The sequence below is a fragment of the Musca autumnalis genome, unplaced genomic scaffold (genome assembly GCF_047663935.1).
Source record: "Musca autumnalis isolate F117 unplaced genomic scaffold, ASM4766393v1 scaffold_4, whole genome shotgun sequence".
NCBI lineage: Eukaryota > Metazoa > Arthropoda > Insecta > Diptera > Muscidae > Musca > Musca autumnalis.
This window is the reverse complement of record NW_027411977.1, coordinates 112831284-112857924: the sequence shown is the minus strand read 5'-3', so window position 1 is coordinate 112857924 and position 26641 is coordinate 112831284. Positions and strand designations below refer to the sequence as shown.

Genomic DNA, 26641 nt, shown 5'->3' with positions numbered 1-26641 from the left:
GTCATGAAGGGTGCGCCTTAACTAACTTTTGATGAATACCGCTTACACAGGGAAAGTTTTTGTGAATTCTGAAACAGCAGTGTTCATAGATGAGAAAAATCCAAAAACTAGAAAAAATCGCTGTAGGGATTTTTAAATAAATCGCGGTCAAACTTCACATTTTTAGGTGTTTTTTAGGTTTTCACGATTTTGCTTGGAAACCGCAAGTCCAATCGAAATGAAGCTAAAGAAAATGTTGTAGCTATTAAAATTCTATAGAGGATTGACGTTTATCATTTGTTCCCACCTTGTACCATTTTTGAGATAAAGAAGCTCAGTTTTCATTTTTAGGTTTTTTTGTTAGAGTTTCGCGATTTTGCTTGAATACGGTAAGTCTTATCGATATGGGACCTCTTAAAGCTGTGACAAATTTCTAAAAGACTGGCAAATGTTACTAATCCTAAGTTGTAAATTTTTTTTAGATATATAAGTTTAAGTTTGGAGTTTGCAGTCATGTTATTGTTTTATAAGGGGGCGATACAGAATTGAATTGAATTTGAATTGTCCCAATTTGAACTTCTATATCTCAAAAACGGCAAAACCGACGAAAATACCATAAAGGTCAATCTTGTAGAGAATTTTTATAGCTACAATATTTTCGCTAGTCCCATTTTGATAGGACTTGCGGTTTCTAAGCAAAATCGTGAAAACCTAAACAACCCCTAAAAATGTCAACTTAATTCGCGATTTATTTAAAAAGCGCTCCGGCGATTTTTTTCGTTTTTTGATTTTTCTCATCTATAAACATTGTAGTTTCAGAATTCGCAAAAACTTCCGAGGTGTAAGCACCTTCCATTTAAAATTGTTTCAAGAGCACCGTGTGGGGTCGTCTATATTTGAGGGATTTATTATTTTCTTTGCTTTGTTGGAAGTGAGAGATGCCAACCCATCACCTAAACCCTCCTCCTTTCTCATCAGGGGTTGGGACCGATAATGGCGCAAACCATTATTTTTTATTTATTACACACCCTCTATGTTTTTTAAAATTCCACAAACATTTACATATGTATGCCAATTGTTTATACAATAACGAAAAAACAAACAGAAGTAAATTGATATATGTTTCCATGGTATATGTAGAAGCAAAAAAGTGTTACAAAGGTAACAGCTGAACAGATGAATGAACATTCAATGCAAAAAAAAGTGAAAAAAACGTCACTTTGGTCAATGTGCCGATTTAATGAAGAAATTTGTTCTCAATTCTTTTTCAATTTTTAAAACATGTATGTATGTAGTTCTAATATTTATAAGTTGAAGAAAATTGGTATTGCTTATCAATATTGTGCCCGCTATAGGTTTTGTTTAGGTAGGTATTTAAATTATCATCTTCTAGAGAAAATATGACTTTAATATTTCGTCGATTATTCGGCTCGGATGTCCATTCATATAATTCGCAAGTTGCAGTTATTTTATTATCAATTGAGTTAGTTTATTGTACAATAATTCTAAACCATTTTCAAAATTTAAAAATTAAGAACTTTTTAAGATAAATTCCTAAATAAAACAACAACATCTATCTTTTTGTATCTTTTTGTTTTTGTGGTATAATAACAAATGTTTCTAGCTGGTATAAAGGAAAAACTTTATTGGCAAATTTTAAAAATGTAGAAAAAAGTAATTATTTGATTCCTATTACCAAGTGGGTCTTAAAATTGTAGTAGTTGATCGTAGTTTAATAAAAAAAAAAAAAAAAAAAACAAGTAAAAAAGTGTCAGTCGGATTTGCCGACAGAGATATTTTTAATTTATTTTTTAAAGATTTTTAAGGGCTCTGCGTTAGAATAAATGAAATTTACTCCAAGATTCCTTCATTATTTTTTGATTTTCCGCGAAAATGAAAATAAATTTAGCAAATATTTAGGCGTCTACGGATAGATATTAAATGGTGCTACCAATTTAAATATACATTTTGGTATTACAACGAAAAGGGATTTTTAAATATTTTTTCTTTATAATGGAATTAAACCCCCCATAACTTTTGGGCGCAGAATCCAATTTTGTGAACGAGAACAGATTTGAAACCACGACAAAAATCGTGAATGTGTTAGCAAAAAAATTTTTTAATTTTTTTTTCGATGGAATTGTATAGGAATTTTGAAATTTACCATATATCCTCAGCCTATGTGAATAGAACCTTTCATCTACGGACAGATCGGATGTATTTAGGGTCTTCTCACAATTTTTGTGGCGTTTTTTGTACATTTGAACTTGCTGACAAAAATGCTCACTACCTTATAAAACAATGTCATACATGGTGCGCTTTAACTAACTTTAAGTGAAAACCGCTTACACCTGGGAAGTTTTTGCGGATTTTGAAACAGCAATGTTCATAGTAGAGTTGTGCCAAAGGAACTATATGGAACTATGTAGTTCACTTCGCAGTTCCAACGGACAACATTTTTTTTTTTTGAACAAACTGCGTATACTTAATATCTCACGTTACATTTCATAATGTTACTCATACGTTTTGGAAGTAGTACAAGGAACTAGGAACTAGATTACCCAACTCTAGTTCATAGGTGAGAAAAATCCAAAAACAAGAAAAAATCGGTGGAGCGCTTTTTAAATAAACCGCGATTCAAGTTGACATTTTTAAGGGTTTTTTTAGGTTTTCACGATTTTGCTTGGAAACCGCAAGTCCTATCGGAATAAGACTAAAGAAAATGTTGTAGCAGTAAAAATTCTGTACAAGATTGACCTGCATAATATTTTTGTAGGTTTTACCGTTTTTGATATAGAAGTTCAGATCAATCAATCAGATTTTTTTCTCAGGTCTTCAAGATTTTGGTTAAAAACTGCAGGTCCTATCGGAATTGTACTAAAGAAAATTTTGTAGCAGTGAAAATTCTTTTTAATTTTTCTCATCTATGAACAATGTAGTTTCAGAATCCGCAAAAACTGTAACTGTGAAAGCACCTTCCATTAAAAGTTGCTTCAAGAGCACCGTGTGTAGCGGAGGAAGTACTTGAAGGAATAGACCGACATAGACTATTATGGAAGTGGATTTTATTTTGGGAATCATATCTTTTCGATAGATATCGCGCATACTAGTCATTTCTGTGGATCATCGTATAACTTTTGGACCAGTATGCCAGGAAGCATGGACTTTTCCATGGAAAATATATTGTCGCTGTAAACAGGATAACGAGGAACAGCATCGGTAACTGAACTTTGACACTTTTGTGGGGGAGGTACCCTAAAGAGAGGATTGATATGGGCCATTTTAGAAGTTGAACTAAATTTGGACAAAATATTAGGAGATCCAAAGTTTGAACGTAATTGCTTGCACCGTTCAAGAGATATAGTACATATCATTTTAGTGAAATTTTTTTAAATATTTGGGGGAAGTACCGGACGTTGTGGACCGGCATTGCCGATCTTCGAATTGAAACTAAGTGTATACAAAATATGACGAAGGTCAAATTTTGGACCAAATCGGTTGATCAGTTCGAGAGTTATCGTGCTCTCCAGCCACTACATATGATGCCGTAGGGGTTTTTACACCTTTCGGGCAGTTTTCTCAACCAGTATGGGCTTGTCCCTGAAAAACTTTTACCGTCATAATGGAGGGAGCGAATGCAAATTGCTTCAACAAAAATCTAACAGCTCAACTCGAAAGAGAATTAATTAAATATCACTAAAAATGACCTTCGCCTTAATAAGGCAAAAATAAAAAATAATTTCAGCATGAGCCAGGCTGGGATTCGAACCTGGGTCTCCGACAACTGAGTGTCAAGTTTGCCGGCGTCTTAGCGTTCTGAGCCACCATCAACTTGTCAAAACTTTAGTAGACAATAATTGATTATCAAAAAATCTTCTGATATAGAAGAGCAATTACTAATTACGTAGGAATGAAACTTACCATAGTATTTTTGAACATTGAAAAATGGGATTACAAAGCAGGACTATAGGAAAAGTTTGGAGTTTTAATTAACTGACATAATTTGGCATATGCATTTATCTAATGAAGTGTGATATATATCAGCCTTTTTGTAGAAAATTTACTTCTGTTGAAACTGAGGTTTGGGGTATTGTATCTCGCGAATTGTTGTAATATACCATAACTTTTGAACGCATTTAGGTAAAATAAACTGTTTTAGCACGATTCACCGATGGATTTCTTAAAATTATAATTTGAGCGGAAGCTGTGGTCATATTAATGTAAAAAAATAGAAAAAAATCATTGAAGGAAACGAGTTTTTTTAAGTCAAATTTCAATTAGTGGCTTTAGAATACAATGTAGAGTATAATGTTCAAAGAAGAAGTTAAAGAATACACTTCAGAGATGAAGTTTGTAATGTATGATTTTTAAATATAACCACCGCATCAATCTCAAACGGATGCTGACATTTTGAAGACTGAAAAATTGGGTTTTTTGAATTTTTGCTCTAATCGGAACGCGCAACTGTACTCGTTTAAAAACTGTTTATGAGATTGTAGTACTCGTGATTACGCATTTTTTGATGTATAACTCGGGCGTGTAGCCTTCAAAGGTTCACAACAATATCAGTTTAAAGTCGAAATTTTTGTGCGTTTTTTTTTTAAAAAAACAGTTTTTTGGATTCAAAACTTACAAATGCCTTTCGATTGCAGTGGAAACCCGCGTGAATTTAGTTTTTTTACGTTCTGAATCTACCAATCCTTTGCGCGTCTAAATCCATCCACTAGATCGGCGGATATGATACCCCTCAAATTTCGAAAATATGCAAAAAATATTTTTTAAAATATCGCGTATTTAGATGTGTTATTCCTACTTAGATAAATAGAGCGAAACGCATATTTAAAACGTGCGAAAACAGATATTGAAAAACGTTCACGAATCCGGAGATATAATAGATTTTTTCTAAAAACTGAGTGCGATGCTACATCCACGGTTCTTGATGGATCGCATTGAAATGACATAGGATGATGTATTTTTTAATGGTGATCATTGAAATCGGATGCGCATAAAATGCAAATGTACTTCGTGGAAATTATGCGCATTTTACTGTTTTTTGCACCCTAACATGCAACTGATGCTACATCGTGGTCGTCAAATGGAATTTCACAAAGTGTATATCAAATAAGAGGGATTGACTCGCTGTTTTGGAAAATCGGATGCGCATCTTGTGATTTCCACTATTACGCGGTTTCTATGCGTTTCAAATGTTGTAATATTCAATATAACATTATTTCAATGTTATGCCACAATTGGAATTCCTTGTGATTTAATATAATGTTCTAAAAATATTCGCCAATAGGAAAACTATAAGTGAAAAAGTTGTTGCAACGGAATATCTTCATTATTGCGTGAAATTTGGACGAAAATGACGAAGAACTCAATCATTTTTTCTTCAACATTTCCTATAAAACCATAAACAAATAAAATTAGAATAACATAATTTTTATTTTTTTCGTCACATTTTCATTGTATTTTTGCAAATAACACGAATACTATAGCTCCAAACTTCACGACTTAGGTTTCATTTTATTCCTCACAATGTCTGGATGCTGCTATAATTTTTTTTATATATTTTTTTGTAAGTATAAGCGCTATTGTTTCAAAAATATGTTTGTAAATACGTGAAATTATTTAACAAATTTAATTTTTCGCGAATCCATTGAAACTTTTTGAATTATTTTTTGCATATTCTCAAAGGGTGCGAATTCAGTTAATGACAATTGGATATAACAGCTTACTATATTAAGCCGCGATTTTTTTAGAATTTTTTCTAATTATCATAATTAAAACGGTCATATCTTTTGCGCGCAACAATCAAAGTTGGTAACGAAAACAGATATGGAATGACGATTTTTTTCTTAATCTATGTACCAAAAATCATAGATGTAGCATCAAAATTTTTTTTTGATTTTTTTGAAATGGAAAAGACGATTTTAGACATTTTTGCTGATATACTAGTTACCAAGCTTTGCCTTCGTCTGCCACAAAAACATCCTAATACGCCTGAAGATCGGCTTAACCACCCGTGAAACCTAGCGTAATGGTTGGATGCGTGGGACTTCGGTAGACTCCTAATTTTTCAATGTATCGCTTAGGTCTAACAGCTCAACTCGAAAGAGAATTTATTAAATATCACTATAAATGACCTTCGCCTTAATTAGGCAAAAATAAAAAATCAAAGTGATTCGAGAGCAGGTCTCAAAGTGAACTTTTCCGAAATTTTGTGTGGGAGGTGCCCGAAGGAATTGTCAAATATGCGAACCTGATCTATACCTGGTAGATTGTGTAAAGTATGTACCAAATCGAACTATTGTGGCGGAGGTGCCGGACCGATATAACCCATCTTCGAACTTAAACTAAGTTTGGACAAAATATTATGAAAATCAAATTTTGGACCAAATCGGTTAGTCTAAAAAAATCTAAAAATATACCAACATCTTTTGCTAAAGAGCAGCATCAACACAGCAAAAAATAAAGGAATTCAAAAATCACATTTTGCAAAAGTGTCACATCTAACTCAGAATTCCCCATATATACATAATTTGTTGTTATCAATAGAAACAGGTGCAAAATACTTGCCTAACAAAAAAAAAATATTATGACAGCTCGTATATTGTTTGCTTTCACAAATTTGTTTATGTTTTTCGTATAAAATTTTTAAAATAGACTGCTACCATCAAATCATCTGACTGATAACTATGCTTACTTTGTAGGCCAACATAATTTGCAAGCGTACATATGCGTATGAAAACATATGGTTTGTACATGCGTACCCATGAAGGGAATATGTGTTCACAAGATATAGAGCACAGTCAACCACTTTATATTCATTAAATATTACACACTACAGCATATAATTTATGATGATTATTATACGCATCAATGCTCGCAGATAATTGTTCCTATTAGGATTGGGAAAAAGAGGCATCAAAGAAGGATATTCAACCTATACATGTTGATTCAAAAATTGTAAATTAAAATTGGTATAAGAACAAAACGAGATAACAAAAGGCCTGTATAAATCAATTTCGGTGCGTGATCCTTTTTACCGAATTGACCATAGAAACAGATTGTTATAGTCAGGACAATATTCCCAACATGGTACTTGAGTAGTTATAAACATACTGCACATTCGACTACCCTATGTTCATTCAATGTAGGCACATCAATTTTAGCGGTAAGTCGGTACATACACGCAGACAAATTTATGTTAGAAATATGTTTGGATTCAAAGAAATATATGTTTGGGACCGGTTGCAAACAAATATATGTTTGGATCGAAACATAATATGTTTGGGTCCAAACAAATATATGTTTGCAACATTTTGTAACATATCTCAATTTGATATGTTTGGGTAAAACATATTTTTTATGTTAGAACATCTTTATCATGGGTGGAGAGAGGATGTTTGTCAACGAGAGTAATAATAATGTTATGCTGTCTTATAATAAAGAGTTGTGTGTATTGTATAATAGAAGACGTAGAAGCGAAGAAGGGGGCTTTGGTGCTTTGATGGCGTGTATGCGTCAAACTCGTGTGTTTCTTGTTTTGTTGTTGTTAACCAACGTAGCAGGCGAAGAGGATAAGAAGAAATGGTATGAATTATTTTGTTTTTTCTTTCTTCAGTGTTTTAGTTGCCAGCGTAGCGTTAAGACGGTAAAGTGAGTGAATAAATCAGTGTTGTGTTTTCTTAAAGAAATTGTGTTTTTAGAAAATTAAATGCCCAATACATTTTTTAATTGAATCGAAAAGTTGAATGGAGTTATTTTATTGGACAAGGAAGAAATCGCATTTAATGTTGGAAAATTAGATACATATGTATATTTGAAATATGGTATATCCATATTTATTTATTACATAATCATTAGATTCCAGATGCCGATTCCCCACTGATGATGTCAACTTTGAGTAAAATTTGTTTTATTTCACAACTAAGGAGAAGCGTTCGACTACGTTTCTATATATTTTTCCTTTTTAAAAGTGTGACTACAAATTATTTCAATCAGTTTTTCTTTTATTAAAGTGTGTTATGTATTTCTTTGGAATTTTGTATGTACCTATGTTATGTTTGGGACTGTTGCAAACATATATTTGTTTGCTGCAAAATATGTTTGGGACATATGTTAGAGAGGCCGTTTTTTCTGCGTGTAGAAATTCCGACCTAGGACGACTGCTACAAAAGGAATACATAAGTTAATTCAATGCGAATAAAAATCACATTATAACAGAATCTGTAACTCAAAATGATATGTTTAAATATCATCATTCACATTCAGAACAAAAGTACTTGCCGAGAGCAAGATATCCACATCACAGTGGTTCAAAATCATTTTCCTGGCCAATATTATATAACCTTTGAAGGGATAGAGACATTTCAATACCTTGTTCGACAGGTAAAATCTTAAGTCTTCTTACATCAACAATTGCATCAAAATCGTTCTAGTGTTTCTTGAGGGATTCTTTGTGAAAATCGAACTTTTGAACACTTTTTCTTTAATTCTGAATTATATAATCTGTTCCAGAACCAGCAATATGCTCTGTTCTAGAACCGACACAATAACGTGAACCGATATAGCCTCGGGAGCACAAATATAGCATTATAGCTCAATTTTTGCGGACGCTATGGTCATGTCTAGATCGACTCATTGTTTACCCTGATCAAGAATACATAAAAATTGGAAAAAAATGTCTTATGTTTTGAAAGTTGTTGAAATATATGACATGCATAATGACTAATTTTTCAAATTAGATATAAAATAATATTATTATAAAAGCAATATTATAGAACTTAAAATTACATTTATCCCTAATAACAATTTGGGGTCCCAATGGAATTTACTGATCAGGCTCATCGGACCATAACTTTTTCGAAAAAAAATTCTCTCAAACACACCAAGTTCTGGCTCATCTGCTTTTGCAATTATCCATGCTTCGGATCCACATAAAAGTACGGGTACTCTCGAATGGATCAACTGATTCGGTTCAAAATTTGGCTTTCGTAATATTTTGTCCAAACTTAGTTTAAGATCGAAGATGGACTATATCGGTCCACTCCTTCCGGTACCTCCCCCACAAAAGTTCGAAAATGTTCAGAAAATTTGTGCTCACCATAACTCTTGAAGGGAGTGGCCGATTTGGACCATACTTTACACATCCAAATATATCTACCATACATAGATCAGGTTCGAAAATGGACTTTATTTGTCCACTCCTTCGGGTACCTATCACACAAAATTTCGGATAAATTAAATTTAAGAACTGCTTCCGAATCGCTTTGATTTTTGTTGAAGCAACTTGCATTCGCTGCCACAATTATGACGGTAAAAGTTTTTAGGGGCAAGTCCATACTTCTTGAGAAAACAGCCCGAAAGGTGTAAAAGCCAATATGGCACTATATGTAGTAGCTGGAGAGCACTCTCGAACTGATCAACAGATTTGGTCCAAAATATGGCCTTTGTCATATTTTGTCCAAACTTCAGTTTCAGTTCGAAGATGAACAATACCGGTCCACAGCATCCAGTACTTCCCCCAACATTTAAAAAATATCACTAAAATGCTATGCACTATGTCTCTTGAACCAATTTGGCCCAAACTTTGGATCTCCTAACATTTTGTCCAAATTTAGTTAAACTTCTAAAATGGCTCATATCGGTCCTCTCCTTAGGATACCTCTCCCACAAACGTTCAACATTCCTTTGGAAATGCATACCGATGCTGTTCGATATGGTCCTGTTTACAGCGATATTATGTTTTCCGTGGACAAGTCCATGCTTCCTGGCATACTGGTCCAAAAGTTATACGATGACCCACTGAAATGACTAGTGGGCGCGATATCTATCGAAAAGATATGACTCCCAAACTAAGATCCACTTAGATAATCGACTATGTCGGTCCATTCCTTTAAGTACCTCCTCCGCAACACTTTTGAACTTTAATCCTAATCCACATTTTTGTCGGCAAGTTCATATGACCAAAAGGCGTTTCAATTTACATGGGCTTAAGGTATATCTCTGTCGACAAAGCCGACTTGTACTTTTATTACTTGTTCAGATGTAATTCGAAGCATTTTATTTGTAGTTCGTAACATTTCATGTGTAATTCGAGAATTCCATTTGTACTTCGAGTTATTCCACTTATGATTTGAGAATTCCATTTGTAATTCGAATTATTCTATTTGTAATTCAAATTATTCCATTTGTAATTCGAATTATTCCATTTGTAGTTCGAATTATTTTATTTGTAATTCGAATTATTCCATTTGTAATTCGAATTATTGGATTTGAATGGTTTCAATTTCGTAATTTTATTTCGATCGTTTTTGTTTTAGATTCTTCAGATTTTGATCGATTTGCGAATTTCGAAAGTCTTATTATTTAGTATAAATGTGGCAACGTTAGAGGAATCAAAAGAAAAACATATGATAAGAAGGTACTGTAGAATAGGATTAACAGCCTGGTTATCTATGTCGACAAGAAAATGAATGCGTAAGAAACACTATAAAACTCGAGTGTGTTTTTCAAATTTGTTTTTTGTTTTGAAGTAAAAGCAAAGGAAATAATATTTCCAAAAGTAATTTAATTTATCATTCGTATAATTATACCCTACACCACTATGTGGAACGGGTATTATAAGTTTGTTTTGGTAAAAATTCATGTGACCAAAATTCATATCTCGACGAGATAAAGCGATTTCGAGATGTGTGTCCGTCATTTCGTCCGTCCATCTGTCCATTTTAAATTGTAATCAAACTCCAGGCCGCAATTATGGACCGATCGTCACGAAATTTTGCATAGAGGTCGGGTTCAGACCAAAATAAATCCCTATTTTTTATTGGTGATGATCGTGAAATATTTAGCGGGTGAAATGGACCAAAAAAAAATTTTTAACCAATTTTGTAGCTGCTCTGTAGGTCGCATTAATAGTCCAATCGCCTCGAAATTTTAAATAAGGTTATAGTATATTACAAAGAGGAAAGTTGCGCTATGAGATTGTGATCAGTTAATATTTAGAGGGTTAAATGGACCACAACATTTGTGTGAAAATTGTGAAAAATTTTAATATACAGCTTATATTTTTATTCCTGGATGAGACATTCCGGGCAAGTAAGCTATACTTGGAAGAGGGACGCTTGACCTTTCTATTGATGCCAATAGTGTTGGCGTACTTGATAACATTACAGAGTTACAGCCTAATATACCCAGTTATTTGTTGTACTGTAATTATAAACACGCTAGAGGTCGCAATTATAGCTCAATAATCACGAAATTTTGCACGAGGTAAAAGTTTAGATAGAAGGAGATGCCTACAATTTTGGATGATGATCTGATATTACTTAGCGGGTGCAATGGACCATTACTTTTGTATGAAAAAGAAAAAAGAAAGGGCATATACCGGCAAAGTAGCCCACATATGGAAAAAGATCTACTGACTTTTTCCCCTGATGCAAATTGCAGTAACGTGTCTGCTAGATAACAGGCCTACTGCTTAATATATAATGGGTTTTGTGTAAAGAACCACAGTTTCCCATTCCCAGTTTTTGCATTATTGCAAATTACATGGTGCTCTAGCGTATTAATTGTCCAATTGCTTTGCCACCTTTTTATACCCTACACCACCTTGTGGTAAGGGGTATTATGTCTTTGTGCATTAGTTTATAACACGCAAAAGGAAACGAGATAGACTCATAGTTCCTTTTAGGGATATACATAGAAGCACTTTCTGAGTCGATTTTCGCATGTCCGTCTGTCTGTCCATGTATTTTTGTAAACAAGGTACAGGTCGCATTTATTGTCCGATTCGCATGAAAATTGGGGAAGATAGTTTTTTTGGCCAAAGGACGAACGCTATTTATTTTGGTTAAAATCGGTTCAGATTTGGATACCCAGCAAAAAAGCATGGGTTTTGTAAGGGATTTTTGGCAGCCGTAACTACCCGCAAACCCCCTTTCTTCCCCATTATTTTTACAAGGGCATGTCGCACTCAGTTTTTTAGTTATTTTATGACCACTAGAATAACTAGTTATTCTGTGGCCACTAGAAGTTGAAAAGTAAGTTGAAAAAAGTCTGTTTTTAGAACAGTTGACGTAGAGATTTTTTTAATTTCATCACACTTCTTACTTTTATTTTATTTCGCTCGCTGTGCGAGTTGAACACATAAACCCTCTGATTTCTAGCCAAAGACACTACATAATATGCCACGCACACGAACATTAAGGGTTGCTTTATAACTTAAATGTGCAGTGCACATGTGCAACACGAACTGTTATTTTTTAATTAAAAAACTCGCGTGCAGACAGTGAGCGTTGAACACACAACCCTAGGATTTATAGTCGGACACACATTCACTGTGCCACTGTCCTCATTACTTAGTGAGGAGCAAAGTAAGTAGGTTTGCCTTGTAATTTTTTTAAGAAGTATTACTTTTCAGATTACTTGTAATGGGAAAAGAAGCTTGTTTACATTACTTTGTAATGGGTTACGTAATGACTAATGGATCCGAATTTTTGCTGGGTATATCCCCCATATATATTTTCGCCCGATTTAAGGAATTTGGTGCACGAAACACGCTATATATATCCGATTTCAATTAAATTTGGATTTGCCGGGATTTGGTTCAGATTTGGATATACATAGCTCTCATATATATTTTAGGATGATTTGAGGTATTTAATGCACGAAACACGCTATATTTATCCGATTTCACTGAAATTTGGAATGTGTGACGGTGGTTAGTCAAGAAACAACTGTGGCAAATCTTATCGAAATCGGTTCAGATTTGGATATAGCTCCCATATATATTTTCGACAGATTTGAGGTATTTTATGCACGAAACACGCTATATATGTCAAATAAATGTAAACAATAATATCAAAATCTATTCTGATTTGGATTTAGCTCCCATATATATTTGACATAGTCACAGTGGTGTAGGGTATTATATAGGCGGCCCCGCCCGACTTTGATCCTTTCCTTACTGGTTTTCAAAACGATTCCCCAGCCATGCAACATCAAATTTTCAACTGTGGCAAAATACCCTTCAGTAAAGTTGGCGACATTTTCTGAGTAATTCAGCCATGTAAAACGACTCTACAAGTGGTGTCTTAGGACACGTCATTCGGACTCGGAGAAAGGCTGTGAGTCCCATATAATTGAGCGAATAAGAATAGGGGTACACTCACTCATTGAAGAGAAGAAGTGTGATACGGTGCCAGAATCCGCAAAGTTTTTTCTTACAATAAGTTTATTTATTTTATGGGTAGTGGTGTAGGGTATTACATGGTCGGCCCCGTACGACTATAGCCTTGGCTTACTTGTTTTTGTTTGTAGAAAAAATTGGCTTCTACGAAAAAAATTATGTGACAATACTTTGTTAATAATTGGTTTCGGTAATTGAGAAATAATGGAAATTTGCGAATTTTTTAAATAAAATAATTAAAAAAATTTAACAAATTTGTAAAAAAAAAACAATATTTTTAAGTGTTTGTGAAGTGTTTTGTAGTGACAAAAGAAGATGCAAAACCAAAAGTGATTGCATTCCGAAAAATGCTTCGTTTTCTGAAGAAGCTAAATACGGAATTAATTCCACTTTCGATCGGAATTCGTTTCTGTGACATGCCTTTATAATGCATGTTTTATACATATTCTCTGTGATGTAGGGTGTCATATACTTGGCTCCACCCGACTTTCATCGTTTCCTTACTGTTTTTTATACCCTCAGCCTTTTGGCTAAAGAGGATATGTACACTCTTCTTTCTAAATGAGCAAAAATGTGCCTCATCGAAATAAGTATATTTGGACGACAGTCGATTCAGACAATTTGGAATCGATTTAGTCATGTCCGCCCGTCTGTCTGGCTGGATGGTACTCACGATAACCCTCGAACGCAGCAACCCCGATCGGGCTCAAAATTTGACATTCGTAATATTTTGTTCAAACTTAGTTTAAGTTCGAAGATGGGTCATATCGGTCCACTCCTTCGCGTACCTCCCCCACAAACGTTATGTAAAAAGATGTGGCATTCGTAATATTTTGTTCAAACGTGGTTTAAGTTCGAAGATGGTTCTTGGCGGTCCACTCTTTCGCGTACCTCCCCCACAAAAGTTCTGCAAAAAGATGTGCACGATAACTCTCGAATGGAGCAATCGATTTGGTTCAAACTTTGCACATCGTACAATTTCTACTAAACCTAGATAAGAATCCACTATAGACTTTATCGGTCCGCTCCTTCGGGTACCTCCCACACAAAAATTCAACATTTTTATTTAAGTTCAGTTTAAGATCTGTTGAAGATTCGTTGGAAATTTATACCAAAGCCACTCCATGTGGTCCTGTATTATGTTTTTCGAGCGGAAGTCCATGCATCCTGAAGTGGTAGTCTAAAAGCTCTACGAGATTTAAGTTCACATTTTTAAGGGTTCTTTAGGTTTTCTCGATTTTGCTTGGAAACCGCGAGTCCTATGTTAATGCGCCTAAAGAAAATGTTGTCCACAAGATTGGCCTTTATGATACTCTCGTAGGTTTCACCGTTTTTGAGTTATAGAAGTTCAAATTGAGACAATGCACTGACTGTATCGCCTCCTTATAAAACAATGTCATTACTGCAATTTCCCAAATAAAACTTTTATATCTTGAAAATGGTACAACCTAGGAAAAAATAAATCATCCAGTCTTGCAGAGAATTTTCGTCCCATTTTGATATGACTTGCGGTTTCCAAGGAAAATCTTGTAGACTTAAGATAAAAACATAAAAATTTGAACTGAACATCTATATCTCAAAAATGGTAAAACCTACGAAAAAACTAAATGTCAGTCATGTAGAGAATTTTCACAGCTACAACATTTTCTTTAGACTCATTTCGATACAACTTGCGGTTTCCAAGCAAAATCGTGAAAACCTAAAAAAACCCTAAAATTGTGAATTTTGATCGCGATTTATTTAAAAATCCCTCCGACGATTTTTTCTGTTTTCTTTATTTTTCTTATCTATGAACATTGCGCACTGAACATGATATTGCTTTATAAGGAGGCGATACAGTCAGTGCATTGTCTCAATTTTAACTTCTATATCTCAAAAACGGTAAAACCTACGAAAATATCATAAAGGACAATCTTATGGCGAATTTTCACAGCTACAACATTTTCTTTAGGCCCATTTACATAGGACTCGCGGTTTCCAAGCAAAATCGTGAAAACCTAAAGAACCCCTAAAAATGTGAACTTAAATCGCGATTTATTTGAAAATCCCTCCGGCGATTTTTTTGTTTCTTGATATTTCTCATCTATGAGCATTGTAGTTTTAGAATCTGCAAAAACTTTCCAGGTGTAAGCACCTTCCATTTAAATTTGGTTAAGGCACACCGTGTCTAATTTATACGGTGATCTACTGAAAATACTGGGGTCACGATACGTATCGAAAAGAAATGATATGATACTAAAATCCACTTCCAAAATGGTACCTCCTCCGCAACACCTTTGAGTTTTAATTCAAATCCATATTTTTGTAGGCAAGTTCACAGGAAAAGGATCTTGGTCTGTCCATAGATTAAAGCTTCTACTCACACATGCTGAGAGTATATCTCTGTCGACCAAGCCGACAGATACTTTTTTACTTGTTTCTCTCTAGCTTTTGCAATTAAATTATAACTCAACTGTGGGCAGCCTTTATTTATTAATGCCGAGAGAAAACAATTATCAATGAATATGAAAGACAATCCATGGTAAAAGTTACAAAAAATATCGAAACTCAAAACTAAAACAAACAACTTTTCATTCTTTCAGTCGTATAAAATGGTATTTTACAATTTGAAATTATTATGGGTTTATAAAAAATGCAAGCGCTTTGACTACGAGAAAATATAAATGTACTAAAAATAAAATAAATATTTAATGTAAAACGTAAACTAAAAAATCTTAAAAGTCACATTCATACTACATATATTAAGCAAATTGTATCTATCATAAGAAAATCAAGAAAAATACTAAAATAACAAACATACGGTTTCATAGGCTTACATTAGCTTGAAGGCACTATAACCATCACGAAAATGTTTTAAAATATGCTATCAAAAATAGTTTAAACATAACCCTTAAATGTCAATCTTTAAGGGTTAACTACGTCACTCATGAAATTAAAATTTATGGCAGCGCACATTGACTTGTAATAATAATAAAAACTAAAAAGTAAATATTACACAATCACCGACATTAACAACGGATGACACCACTGACATGTTGGTGTCAAAAAGCCAAAACCAAATTTATGCAACTACTTGTGAAAATTCCATAAAATCAATCCTTGGCAGTAACATCCAATAACCGACAGCTTTGTCAAGCCAAAATTATAAGCACCAGCCAGCTATACCCGCCATGATGACGAACATCGAATCATCAACATTTTCGGTCATAAATTTCCGTCAATTGTCTGTTATCCTTGATAATGCCACCGAAACGGCTATCATGTCTACGACAGCATCACATCAAAAAAATTCCGCACATATTCCAAATACAGAAATCAACAACAACAATAGCACCCATCAACAAATCTCTCCCCCCAGCAACCATTCCTTACTGGGTGAGGATAATGAAGTCTTACTCACCATCGAATATATTTACTATGTTGTATCATTTTACTACGTGCCGATTATTGTGGGCACCGGTTCAATTGGCAACATACTGTCCGTAGTTGTTTTCTTCAAAACCAAACTGTGCAAGCTATCATCGAGTTTTTACTTAGCTGCCCTGGCCGTTAGCGATACTTGTTTCCTATTTGGCCTCTTCGCCCAATGGTTGAACTTGGTCGATGTCCATATCTATAATCGAGAATACTTTTGTCAATTTTTTACGTTCTTCAGTAATCTGGCCTGCTTCTGTTCCGTATGGTTTGTGGTGGCATTTACTGTGGAACGATTCATTGCGGTTATGTATCCGCTGAAACGACAAACCATGTGTACAGTTCGTCGGGCAAAAATGGTTCTATTAGGTCTGACGTTATTGGGCTGTTTGCACTGTGCACCATTTTGGATATCATCGACGCCCGTCTATTCGCCAAATTTGAAGATGACAATATGCGATATTAAAAACGAATATAAGGTAAGTATGGATAGAAATGAAATAATTTTTTTTTTTGAAATGTGTGTGCACGTACATGATGCAGCACAGAATAAACATATGTATGCGCAGATAAATTTAGTACTTGTATTACAGAAGTAATATGACAAAATGAGTTTTTAATAAAAGAGTTTCACCCAGCAAAAACTTTGGAAGTCACATAGGCCTCTTTTTTCACTTACGCAACAATTTCCGTTTGTCTTTTGTAATTCTTTTTTTTTTGCAGGCAGGACAATTTCCAAGATGGGCTATATCGATACACGTTTTTGATTTTCATATTATATTTCCGCTCGAAGCCTATATTTTCCAAGATTTCACCATATTTCTTCTTTCCAAAACGATCTTTTTATAACCTGCGCCACGAATTGTATTTAAGTAAATGGGAACAATTAGTGTCCATTCATTTATGAACGGAAACTCTACGATAAGGCTTATTCATTGGAGGAGAAGAGTATCTTAAAAGATGACAATCACTTCATATTCCATTTCGGTTGGATCTTTAGACCACAATCTTAAAAATACCGAAAATCGGTGAGGTACCCTTCTATGTGGGCTACTTAAAAACTTGGACCTACCCGGATAATTTTCTGGTGGAATGTTTTATACCTATACTAGAACCAAATTTTACACTTTTTGGTGGGATATTGAGACCACAATCTTCAAAATACCGGAAATCGGAAGGTACCGCTCTATTTACTGAAGGGGTGGTCCTATACCGACAAATTTCATACGGAAAGTTTTATTCCCCAAATTAAGACTTAATACTAAATTTCAGCCATTTCGGTGGATAATTGTGGCCACAACCTTGAAAGTACCGCAAAATCGGGAGGTACCGTCCTATGGGGGCTATATAAAAGCGTGGACCTATACCGAAAAATTTTTGGGGGAACATTTTATACCCGCATCGAAAAGGTCGCAAGTCCAAAGACATCAATATTATCTCTCAAACGCGATGGAATTTGATTAAACGAAGTATAGGTATTGAAGCGAAACAAAAAAAAAAAAAACGAAGAATGTTGCTTTTACCACCATAATAAAATCTTTAAAACCGCTTTCTGTGGTGGAATGTTCTTTCTTCCTCCTAAAAATGTCTAAAAATGGACTTAAGACCTTTTCGTACGAGGCAGACGATATTCTCCTACATGATGGATTTCTCGAATAAAACTGCGTGTTGACTGGCGCCATTTAATTATACCCTACACCACTGTGTGGTAAGGGGTATTATGTGTTAGTGCATTTGTATGTAACATACAAAAGGAAGCGAGATAGACCCATAGTTCCTTCTAGGGATATACATAGAATCACTTTCTGAGTCGATTTATGCATGTCCGTCCGTCCGTTCGCAACATACAGGTCGCATTTGTTGACCGATTTCGCTGAAAATTGGGGAATACCATTTTTTAGCCGTCGGAAGATCAAGTTCGAAGATGGGATATATCGGTCCACGTTTTGGTATAGCCCCCATATAACGGTACCCCCCGATTTACGGTTTTTTGACGTTTTAAGCTATATTTTCAGACCGATTTGGCTATAATTTGACATTTAGGGTTCTTAAGTGTAAATAAACATATATAACAAAACTTGTGGACATAGGTCCACGTTTTGGTATAGCCCCCATATAACGGTACCCGCCGCTTTGCGGTATTTTGACGTTTTTAGCTACATTTTCAGACGGATTTAGCTATAACTTGACATTTAGGGTTCTTAAGTATCAATAAACTTATATAACAAAAGTTGTGGACATAGGTCCCCGTTTTGGTATAGCCCCCATATAACGGTGCCCCCGATTTACGGTGTTTTGATGTTTTTAGCTACATTTTCAGACCGATATAGCTATAATTTGACATTTAGGGTTCTTAAGTGTCAATAAACTTATATAACAAAAGTTGTGGGCATAGGTCCACGATTTGGTATAGCCCCCATATAACGGTACCCTCCGATTTGCGGTATTTTGACGTTTTTAGCTACATTTTCAGACCGATGTAGCTATAATTTGACATTTAGGGTTCTTAAGTGTCAATAAACTTATATAACAAAAGTTGTGGACATAGGTCCACGTTTTGGTATAGCCCCCATATAACGGTACCCTCCGATTTGCGGTATCTTGACGTTTTTAGCTACATTTTCAGACCGATGTAGCTATAATTTGACATTTAGGGTTCTTAAATGTCAATAAACTTATATAACAAAAGTTGTGGCCATAGGTCCACGTCTCGGTATAGCCCCCATATAACGGTACCCCCGATTTGCGGTGTTTTGACGTTTTTAGCTACATTTTCAGACCGATGTAGCTATAATTTGACATTTAAAGTTCTTAAATGTCAATAAACTTATATGACAAAACTTGTGGACATAGGTCCACGTTTTGGTATAGCCCCCATATAACGGTTCATTTAAGTTCATATTTTCGTATAGCCCAGATACCTCCGAACTAGCTGTTAATGACATTTGAAGTTCCCACGTTATGTACCGATTTTCGATATTTTGAAGATTCTATCTAAATTTTTAACCGAATTAGGAGTTATTTGACATTAAAGGCTCCCATCAAAAACTGTCAACATAGGCCTATGTTTTATTATAACCCCTATATAACAGTACCTCCCAATTTCTAGCCCACCAAAAATTGTCAACATACATAGTTAGATATAGGCACCATAAAAAAGGGCCTCCCGAATGAAGCATAAATGTACATAAACATTATCTGACATTTTAACGTACCCACTTAAAGTTGGGGACAGGAATGAAAAGTAATTATTCCATTTTAGTTCAGAATATTTTATGGTGTAGGGTATGAAAAGTTCGGCCCGGCCGAACTTAATGCTTTTTTACTTGTTTTTTTTTTTTGTCATTTCGACAGTTTTTGGCCTATCAATCGTGCCCGACACTAGCCAAAAAACGAAGGTAGTGATAGTGGCCCAAAATCAGCCGTTGTGCCAGAAAAAATTAAGCTATGCATGAATGAATAATGCAAGATCGCCACGTTATATACCGTGAGATAGTCATAGACGACGAATCTTGGAAATATGCTTGGGAGCCCGAAACAAAACAGGAATCGACCTTTTTGGTCTTCGAAAGCGACGAATGTTGTTCATGTAAGAAGGGCTTCGAAGAAAATGGTGGCCTGTTTCTTCGGCAGAACAGACCGTGTGGCGACTATACGGCTTCAAAAATGTAGGACGGTTAATTCTGAGTGGTAAACTTCAATTTGTTTGCAACAAGTCTTCTGAGAAATTCGAAAAACGAAGAAGAGAAGACGAATCATTCCGCATCATGACAATGCTAGCTATCTCACATCGCTTCAAACCAGCGACTGTTTGACCGGACAAAACGTGGAATTGATGAGTCATCCGCCGTACAGCCCTGACTGGGGATCCAAGACTTTATTTAATTCCAGCATATCACGAAAAAAGGCGTTGTCAACGATTTTCGTAGCCAGAAGATGCTGTAAAAGCGTTCAAAAACCACGTTTTGGAGGTGTCTAAATCGGAGTGGAAAAGGGATTCCACAATTGGGGATTGAAAAAGCGTATAAATCATGCTGGAGACTACTTAAAAAAAATGTGTTGGCATTGATGGTAAAATATTAGATTGATTGCACAATGTGCTAAACTATCTTAATTTTATATTTTGAAGTATTGGTTTTAATGACAAATACCTCTGTTCCTCTCCTGCAAATCTTTCAATTGTCGACAGTGTAGTCAAATATAAAATTATTATTTTAGTCCAGTTAGCCCTAAGTCATTTGATATAAAAGCCACAATGGGTGAATACTTTAGAATCTCCCTAAAAGAAATGTTTACCAGTAAAAAGCTTATGAAGGATATCACATAGGCGGCCCAGTTCAGACTATAGCCTTTCCCCACTTGTTTTAATTTTAGTTCTTATTACGGCTCATAAATACACTACCTGTATCGTATGGCACCGCCTATACTCCTACCTCAACAGTTTTTCTCATTATATTACATTTGCATCGTTTTCATTATATTACATTTCAAATTACCCTAGCAACAAGCATCAAATCATAAAAAAGCGCTTGCTATTAACCTCTGCTTACTTGTTTTTTTTTTCGTTCCTATGAGACGAAGGTGCCATAATACCTTGGTTGGCTCAATAATAAGATGAGCGAAGTAACAAGACAGACAAGGACATTGTCATCTTTATGCGAATCAAAATTATTAATTTGCATTTATCCTAGTTCAAAAGGCTTTCGTATACTTTATTGCCATTCATTTCTAAGGGGGAAAAATATTTTTTTGAATCTCAATTGAAGAAAATTATAAACATTGCATTTTTCACATTTAAATTTCTCACGGGTGTTGTCAAATAAAAATAACTTTCTTAACAACAAAAAGACCATTCAAATTGCAAGAAACGCCATGACGTGATAAAATCCGAACTATTCAAGTTCATGAAATGCTTTGCTTGGGAAATTATATGTGGTCTGTGAACGAATAGTTACGCTTTACAAATTTGTTTTCTTTTTTGCTATAAAGTTGTATTGTCCCAAAATAAACAAGTGATGACGACGCAATAAAATAACATACTCGTACATATGTATTGCGATATAACAAAATAGTAATATGAAAAAATAAAGGACATAAAAAATACATTATCACTCTGGCTGCCCAAACCACAACACCCAACATAACTTTACACATACATACATAAATTGGCAACTAAATATAGTAATTACATTAGGATTGTTGCTTGTTTGAAATCAACAAAATGTATTTTTATCGTGGATACGACAATAGCAAAATTGTTAAGACAGGCAAACGCTTAGGCGGAACCTCCACATACCATCCGATTTCATATGTATATTTTAAAACCCTCAACATTTATGCTACCGAGGGTATATGGGCAATATTTTTGAAAATTTAACATAAGCCAAGGTTTACCCTTAAATAACTCGCGAAATGTGGTTGTATATTATACAAATTAAATGCTTTCGGATAAAATGAAATGTTTTTAGACTTGGCAAAAAATATTAGCCTTAAAAGTTAATTTGTGTGGAAGCTGTGGCTACATTTATGTTAAATAATGTGTAAAAATGGGTTGAAGCTTTTTTTTTTGTTTTCTCTCGATTTGTGATTAAACCACACTTCTGACGATTTTCCTGTCAAAGTAAAAGTAGAAGCCAACTAAATAAGGATAATCTCACTAATGTATTTCTTTCCAAAATTTGATCTGCTTCTACCATTAAATGATGCTGACATTTTGAAGCCAGATTTGCAGTGTTTTCTGAAAATTTCTTCGAATTTCATTCCGCAAACAGATTTTTCAAAAAATCATATATAGAATTGTTGTACTTGCGATCTTGAGTTATTTGATACGGCTATTGTGAATGTGGTCTGCACAGCTTCATAAAAATCTACATCCAAATGCGGAACTTTTGTGCGAACATTTTTCTAAAAATCATATGTTTCGGGCTTAATTTTTACAATTGTCATTGGATTTCCTCGTACTTGATTGCACATTTCAGATTTTTACGTTCGGGATCCAAAAAAATTACGTATTTTAAAATGCATATCAATTTAAATGGGCTATTTGACCTCTATTTCCATTTCAGAAGCATTAAGATATATCCTCAGCAGCCCAATAATTTCCTCAATGCGAAAGCTCCCAGCAAAAAGTTTGCATCCAAAGAGGCAGTTAAATCATATGTACAAGTGATTTGGAAGTGCATCAAATTATGCATTTTCACTCATGATTTTTACAAGAGCGTGACTACTGAATGATGCACTCCATTGCACTGCATTTTAACTGACCCTTTGGCACTGCATTTTAACTGACCCTCTGGCACTACATTTTAACTGACCCTTTGGCACTACATTTTAACTGACCCTTTGGCACTGCATTTTAACTGACCCTCTGGCACTGCATGTTAACTTACCCTTTGGGGGTAGAATAGGATGCAGTCCAAAGCACGTGTTTTGATACATTCTGCGGAATGTATGCAAGCCATTACAAAATATCCCAGAACAAATAAAATGCATTTATTATTTGTGTAAAACAAAAATATTAAGAACTTTATTACATTAACACAAATTATGAAAATTCTCCATTGAATTCAATCGCAATCATGCGTCTTTTCTCCGCTCTCCTTTTAATCCAAACTGAACTGTTCCTGCTTCATCTGCTTACTGAGTTTCATGGTACAATAAATGATAGGTAGGCCAGGTATGAAAATCGCCGAAAAACACAACCCTGTAGCCATGGCTTAAAACGTCAAATGGCATGCAGCAATAATAAAGGTAGATGTATCTGCATAGTTAGCCGATTTTACAAAAACATATGGATTTTAGAACTTCACTGTTTATGATAAAAGCACCAAATAAAGTAAAATATAAAAAATCACTAGCTATGCTGCAGAATATTTAGTCTGTTCTAGTACTGCTAGAAAAGACTTCCAAAAATAGCAAAAGTTATACCCAAACTTACGACAGTGAAAACAAAAATGTCATTCGCTTCTATTATCTTCTACTTGACAAGTTTGGCTGATCAAACATCAAGATTGCGGGCATCTGCTTTGCATATACGTTGACATTGAAGCTAGAATTTTTACAATATTTGTAGTTTTTCCGTTCCCGTACTTTTAGAACAAATTTCAATTATAATTAATATTTTACAAATCGTTATTTCGCAAGTATCACTATTAACCAATTTAATTTTGCCAATGCTAATAGAATTTTTTGTCCTTGTTCTCAATTTTAAGATAATATCTTATAGTGAAGTTTTTGTTGGGAAAATTCACCGATGTATCTACCTTTATTATTGTATAATGTCAACAACAGTAAGAAATGTCAACCCTGCTTTTGACAGAAGAAGCCAAAAAAAGAAAAAAAATTGTAATCAGCTGTTAGCTGTGGCCTACCTATGAATTATTCTACCATGCTGAGTTTGATATTGTCCTCCCATCACCAGTTAAGATTTCGGCATGTACTCCAACAGCACTCCATTGAGAAATTTTCTTACCGAAAAAATGTTCGGAAATTAAATATTTTTAATTTTATATTAACAAATTTTTGGAAAAGTTAAGACGCTTATCTCTTTTTGGAAAATGTATGCCGGTGCCTGTAGAGATGTACAAACTGATTTATGTACTTAGGGATCCCTACCTAATAACTGCTAATAAAATGTAGCGAACGGAGTGCCTTTTCACGACTCCGTTGAACTGCATCCGGATGTTGTGACAAGTGGATGGATTCTTTGGATTGCATCCAAACGCAGTTAAAATGTGAGGAATGGAGTGCTTTTTTCACGACTCCGTTTGAACTGCATCAAAACATGCCGTGAAAGAACTAGTCCACATTGCACTACTTCCAATTTATTTTGCTGGGGCTTTAATATGAATGTCTATAAAGCAAAATCCGTTGATTTTATTGGGAGGTTTAAGCAAAATGAAGGAAATATTACTATAGATTTTTCCTATATTTTCTACTACATAATACATGTGAAAAAATATTTTTTCAAACAAAAAATTATTTTTTGACTAAAATGTGATTTATGCAATCTACTCTCAGAAGTCACTTCAAGAGAAATTTTTAGTAACAATTGTACTCATTAAAAAAATTAGCGTTTTTATAATATTTTTTTTCTTAAAAGACGAAGTAAAACCGCCGTAACTTTTGTCCGCAGCAACCAAAAATTGGCTCGCGAGCAGATTCGTAGTGTGGATTTTTTATACCCTCAGCATTTATGCTAACGTGGGTATGTATATATGTACACTTTCATCGAAATAATGGTTTTAGACCCAAAGTATGTTTGGACGAAATCCGTTTCAGATAATTTGGATTCGATTTAGCAATGTCCGTCTATGTGGATGGCTGGCTGGAGCGCACGATAACGCTCCAACGGATCAACCGATTCGGTCCACAATTTGGCTTTCGTAACATTTCGTCCAAACTTAGTTTAAGTTCGAAGATGGGTTATATCGGTCCACTCCTTCCGGTACCTCCCCACAAAAGTTCGGAAATGTTCGAATAATTTGTGCGCACGATAACTCTTAAAGGAAGTAACCGATATGGTCCATACTTTGCACATCGTGAAATTTCTATCAGACTTAGATGATGTTCCAATATGGACTCAATCGATCCACTCCTTCGGGTACCTCCCACACAAAATTTCGGAAAAGTTCAATTTAGGACCTACTCTCGAATCGATTTGATTTTTGTTGCAGCAACTTGTATTCACTGCCCCCCATACGACGAATTAATTTTCATCAGGGGCAAGTCCATAATTCCTGAGAAAATAGCCTGAAAGGTACAATCAACCCCTATGACACCGTGTGTAGTGGTTGGAGCGATAACTCTCGAACGTATCTGCCGATTCGGTCCAAAATGTGGCCTTCGTAATATTTTGTGCAAACTTAGTTTAAGTTCGAAAATAAGCCATATCGGTCGGTCCACTCCTTCAGGTACCTGCCCCACCAAATTTTAAAAAAAGTTCTGAAAAAATGTCCGCACGATAACTCTTGATGGGAGTGACCGATTCGGTCCATACTTTACACATCCTAATATATCTACCAGATATAGGTCAGGTTCGAATATGGACTATATTTGTACACTCCTTCGGGTACCTCCCACACAAAATTTTGGATAAATTCACTTTAGGACCTGCTCTCGAATCACTTTTTTTTTTTTGACTTGAATTGAACAACTTGAATTCGCTTCCTCAATTACGACAGTAAAAGTTTTTTCAGGGGTGAGTCCATACTCCTTGAGAAAACAGCCCGAAAGTTGTAAAAAAACCCCAATGACACCATATGTAGTGGCTGGAGTGCTCGAACCGAATATTGCGTTCGTCCACACTTTGGATATTATAATATTTATTGGAATATTAGATGAAATTCGAAGGTGGTGCTTATACACTCCGGTTCATCTGAATAGAACCAACCAATATTTGCCTACAAATACCGTTATATCTGACGATAGGAAAGGAATTGCAAATTATATTTTTGTGGACATGTAGAGTATATAGTATCCGATATTTTCAATACCTAACATGTTTCACATATGGGTTATAACGGTACTTTTTACTCGCTTTATGAAAAAATGTCAAAATATTAGCATGTTTTAATGGTTCACCAAGATAGAACCACCCTAAGAATTTACACTAATCCTTTGTCAGATGTGGTAAACTTTTACAAAAAACTATTCATAATTATAAATAAATGCCGTGAATGTTGATTGCCTACAAATACTGTGCAAAAAATTTTTATTAGGGTCTTGGAATTTGATGAAAATCGATGATTGGAGCTCCAATATATATTCTTATGCAGAAATCGGTAGAAATAATTTATAAAGTCAAAATTGTATACTAAATTGTGTTCAAAATTTTCAAGACCACAATAAAATTACAAACAAGTCACATTTGATGGGTTTATAAGTCCTAAACAGAGGAAATATGCCAAAGATAACTCAAATTTCGGTCATTCCAATCAAAAAAATATTTTATCCCAGGAAAGTGAATGCAAATCGATGGGTTCCACCCATTTTCGTTGCCAGTGGACATCTACAGGTTCAAAAAAATAAAGAAAATCCCACCGCCGAACGTTT

At 34.7% G+C, this 26641-nt stretch overlaps 2 protein-coding genes across 22 annotated transcripts in view; one reads left to right on the top strand and one right to left on the bottom strand.

The window, feature by feature from the left end:
- Positions 1-26641, bottom strand: part of fry (microtubule binding protein furry) — a 522947-nt gene that overhangs the window by 117053 nt on the left and 379253 nt on the right. The gene's annotated exons all lie outside the window — the stretch shown is intronic.
- The window catches only part of CNMaR (G-protein coupled receptor), a 143782-nt gene continuing 132101 nt past the window's right edge, over positions 14961-26641 (top strand). Inside the window, exon 1 of one of the 2 annotated variants that reach the window (XM_073983069.1) lies at positions 14961-17067. In XM_073983069.1, the coding sequence (XP_073839170.1) occupies positions 16345-17067 (723 nt within the window). In that variant the 5' untranslated portion in view covers positions 14961-16344. The remainder of the gene's footprint in view (positions 17068-26641) is intronic. The other variant, XM_073983070.1, reaches the window with a different exon arrangement.